This window comes from Trachymyrmex septentrionalis, unplaced genomic scaffold, assembly GCF_001594115.1.
Source record: "Trachymyrmex septentrionalis isolate Tsep2-gDNA-1 unplaced genomic scaffold, Tsep1.0 scaffold73, whole genome shotgun sequence".
Classification (NCBI taxonomy): Eukaryota; Metazoa; Arthropoda; class Insecta; order Hymenoptera; family Formicidae; genus Trachymyrmex; species Trachymyrmex septentrionalis.
The window spans coordinates 282,936-287,067 of record NW_017305916.1 but is presented as its reverse complement, the minus strand read 5'-3'; the positions used below and the strand labels follow the sequence as shown (position 1 = coordinate 287,067).

Sequence of the window (4,132 nt, the reverse complement as noted above, 5' to 3'; positions counted from 1 at the left end):
ATGCATATAATTCAATACAAATATTTTATAATGAAGAGAGTGAAAAGATTCTGGAAAATTTTATATACATTTACTTGTAAATACTTTATATAGATAATTCTTATAAAATAAAAAGAATAGGAATATGTAACATTACTGCCCATTGTCAGTTTTAGAGCTCATTTTGCCAGACGCCAGACGAAAAAATTAATTATTGCAAAATTGCAAACAGTATTATAAAAACTGTGTATATTATCTGATAGAAGACATTTTTCAGTTTGTACTTATATTCTTAAAGTTTTATTTTTACTTATTTTTTAAGAAATATTGTCTAAAAACAAATTAGTATGTCGGTATCGGCGACTTTCCTCTATAAGTGCGTCTTCTTGTTATTTAATACTTTTTCGACAGTGTATATTTCAAGCATGGCATTTTGCTAATGTAGCCTTCTAAGTGTATTGATCTTTGACTATATGTACAATAAGTATAAATAAGTGTATAGACTGATAGTTGCTGTATTCACATTGATTATGAAAAAGTGATGACTGAAGTAAAAAGACATCACTAATCAAGAACTAAAAATTAAGTACAGTCTGTGTATATTTGTTAATATTCTAATTAAAGTTATAAAAGTGACTGTAAAAGTTACTGTAAAAGAAACTTTGAAAAAAATCAATCAATTTATATATTTCTTTAAAGAATTAATATGTTTGATTTTATTATAGATATAAAAAGTTGTAATAACACGTGTTACATAAATAAAAAAACGATCACGATGAATAAGTTTTTTAAATATGTTGATATGGGAAATTAATTAAAAGATTAAGTTATTCTATTTAGGAATATATTATAATAATAATATTAAGAGAGGAGAATGGAGAAACTCTACGAACACTTAAGGGAAAAGTTAAATAACAACGATTATTTATCAAATAGTAGATATCGTCGTAAAAATTTGCGTACCACGTCGGAATTTTTATTAAACAAATGCATAAAATGTATTAGTACGAGGCACATTTTACATTCTTATTATTGTCAAATTTGCTTAAGCTTCCGAAATCGTTTCATAACTAGAGGAAAGTCGCCGATATCGACATACCATTTTGTTTTTAGACAATATTTCTTAAACAAATGGTAAAAATAAAACTTTAAAAACATAAGTACAAACTAAAAAGTGTCTTCCATCAGATAGTATAAGCAGTTTTTATAATACTGTTTGCAATTTTGCAATAATTAATTTTTTCATAACGTAAGCAAAAATGAGCGTTTGACAAAATGGGCTCAAAAATTGGTACAGTAGGCAGTAATGCTATATATGCCTATTTTTTTTCTTTTACAGGAATTATCTGCATAGAATACTTACAAATAAATATATATATGGTAAGATATTCTAGAATCTTTTCACTCTCTTCATTATAAAATATTTGTATTGAATTATATGCATTTTTACTTCATGCTGTTCTGCAAGATGCAAATATGTATCGCGATAGTTTTTCAAGAGTTATTCTATATATGCACGATTGTCTTCTACTCCAATATTTGACACTATAAAGCAACATTATAAAGAACAAGTTAGCTCATAATCTGATTTACAGATAGGTGGCAATTTACGCTGCATTTTATATTTAAAATCGTATTATGAAAAAATTAAGAGAAAAAATAATATAAATAAAACTGATTTAGGAAACTACAAGCATTTAGAATAACGTAATATTATCAATAATATAGTCACTGTTATTTAAACGTTATTTATGCAATTTACAAAGGAAAATTGTAAAAATTTTATTTTCACAATCATAGAATTCGTTTTTATTTGATATAGAAATAAGCTACAATAAGTATACGAATTATGAGTTTGTACTTCAATTAACTAAATATGATTTTATTAATATTAATATTAATAAAGTGCAATTGTTAGTTTCTGAGAAATAAGAGGGTGTCGCTTTAGAAGACCTATGTCAGTGTATATCGATGACTTTCTTACTTTAATAGATTTAAAATATTCTACTTATTGCATAAATATATTTTAGTATCGAACAATACTAAAATATAATACGAACTATAAATTGAACAATAATTATTAATTAATACTTTATTATAATATTTTTATTTTGCATTTTTTTGCGTATTTAACACTTTAAATATCAAAATCTCGAGATATCGACCTAGCGACAATGTAGTGCGCATGTCATCACCTTAATATAGAAGTGATCTTCACGTTATACATTTTATTATATTTTATATGAATATAATCATAACCAAAACCAAGTACATATTCGGCTTGAAGATTCAAGAAATTATCCCATTTTAGTGCACGATGCTTATCGGTAAGTTTTTATCTGAATGTTCTTAAAGAATGTAAGGTCAATTGTCTTGAATAATCTCATAATTTATCTTGACTTCCAATCACTATTGATTATTCAATTGATGTTATTCAACATTAAACATTAATAAAGTATTAAAATGTGATATTGAGAGCGAGATATTATAATTAAGTCTAAATCTGTATACAGAAGTCTATAGATATATCATACTTCGATATATTATTTTTTGTATTAAGTAAAAAACATTTTTTTTTTTAAATTGTATAATCCTTGTAATAATTGATATAATGATAAGGATAATAATATTATTAGATATTAATATTAAAAGGATAATGATATTATTAGATATTAATATTAAAAATAATATTAATATTAAAAAGGAGGATACTTTTTTGCAATTGTTTTGTTTCTACTGAGAATCGTTTTATTTCTCTATTTTTTAATATTTTCTTTCCTCCTTTATATTATGATAAATCATTTTTTAATTATTGATAAATATTTATTAATTGATAAAATTATGATTAAATACACATGTGAGGCTTATTAAAAATGGAAATTTCTCGCTATCAATAAGCAATATTTCTAGATATTTTAAGATAAATGTACAGTATATAATTTGCGCAATTGTTGTGGTAATGACTTTAGGACACGTGTAATATATACATGCAAACGCAACCTATTTGCACGCCACGTCAATTACAGCCCCATCGCGTGTAATTGTATCTCGTCAAAACAACTTTTTTCTTTATATACCTCTTCCGGTATGTGCAACAATGATGAGTAATAAACGGTGTACTTGCGGTAGTTGCAATGCGTCCGTGACAATTCGACATTGCAAAATAATGTCATGTACAAAGGTATCTGCGTCAAGTAGTGACAAGCAGTGGAATAAAAGAATATCATTCCAATTGTTAATTTTAAACAATTACTATTTATTTACACAGGAATCTTGTTTTTTTCAGTTAAATACACATAAAAAATGTTACACGTACCTAGTTGTAGATAAATTTTACATGTAGGAACAATATACATAAAATTATATTAAATGCCATAAATTTTCCAGAATGTTTTTAGTTAATTTAATTTAATGATTAATTTAAAAAATTATTTCGTCGATGGAGTGATAATACACTCTCTCTGAACGTATCTAATTATGTTTGAACTTTTTAGGTACGTTTCGTAGCTATTATTTTACACGCGAGACACTTAGAGGGAGAAAAAATAACTTAACAAAATGGAATTATTCATAAAATAAAAATAGGCGCGGCGTCGTGCAACCATTGAATGACAGAAAACGGCCTGGTTTACCGCAAAAGAGTACGTTGCACCTGCGAATGGAAGGTAAAGTTCGGTTATGGCGTAGCTTTCACGCTGGCCATCTTTGAGGCGAAGCGTCTCCTCGTGATCGCCTTGGAGATATTTGCAGAATGGCAGGTGATCCGTATCGCAGGTGGTTTCCAGCCGGTCGCCCTTACCTTGATAGACATAGCTCTAGGATTGCCGTGCGCCCTTATCATCGTTTACGCTATACGCAGGTAATGCTTGTCTCGCAAGGATGAATGAGTAAGTGAGACGTACACTTGAAGATATATAACATTTATTAATAAAATTATTAATTAAAAAATCTTTATGTATATAATATATAATTGTTTTCCCTATGATAATATATCTCTACGATAGTATATAATTGATCTTTCTTTGACTAGCAAGTCAAAAATAATACATAAAAAGCAGGTTATAATTAAAATATAGATATCTTTGATTTATATTGAAGATGAATCAATCAAAAAAACAATTATGCATTATAATGGTTTATTATAATAATTATT

The 4,132-nt window shown here is 26.6% G+C and overlaps 1 protein-coding gene across 2 annotated transcripts in view; it reads left to right on the top strand.

Annotated features, from left to right (window-relative positions):
- The first annotated feature begins 2,164 nt into the window (after positions 1–2,164).
- The window catches only part of LOC108753872 (peripherin-2-like), a 6,332-nt gene continuing 4,364 nt past the window's right edge, over positions 2,165–4,132 (top strand). Inside the window, exons 1-2 of one of the 2 annotated variants that reach the window (XM_018495811.1) lie at positions 2,165–2,306; positions 3,474–3,838. In XM_018495811.1, the coding sequence (XP_018351313.1) occupies positions 3,588–3,838 (251 nt within the window). In that variant the 5' untranslated portion in view covers positions 2,165–2,306; positions 3,474–3,587. Of the gene's footprint in view, positions 2,307–3,429; positions 3,839–4,132 lie in introns of those variants that run through there. The other variant, XM_018495810.1, reaches the window with a different exon arrangement.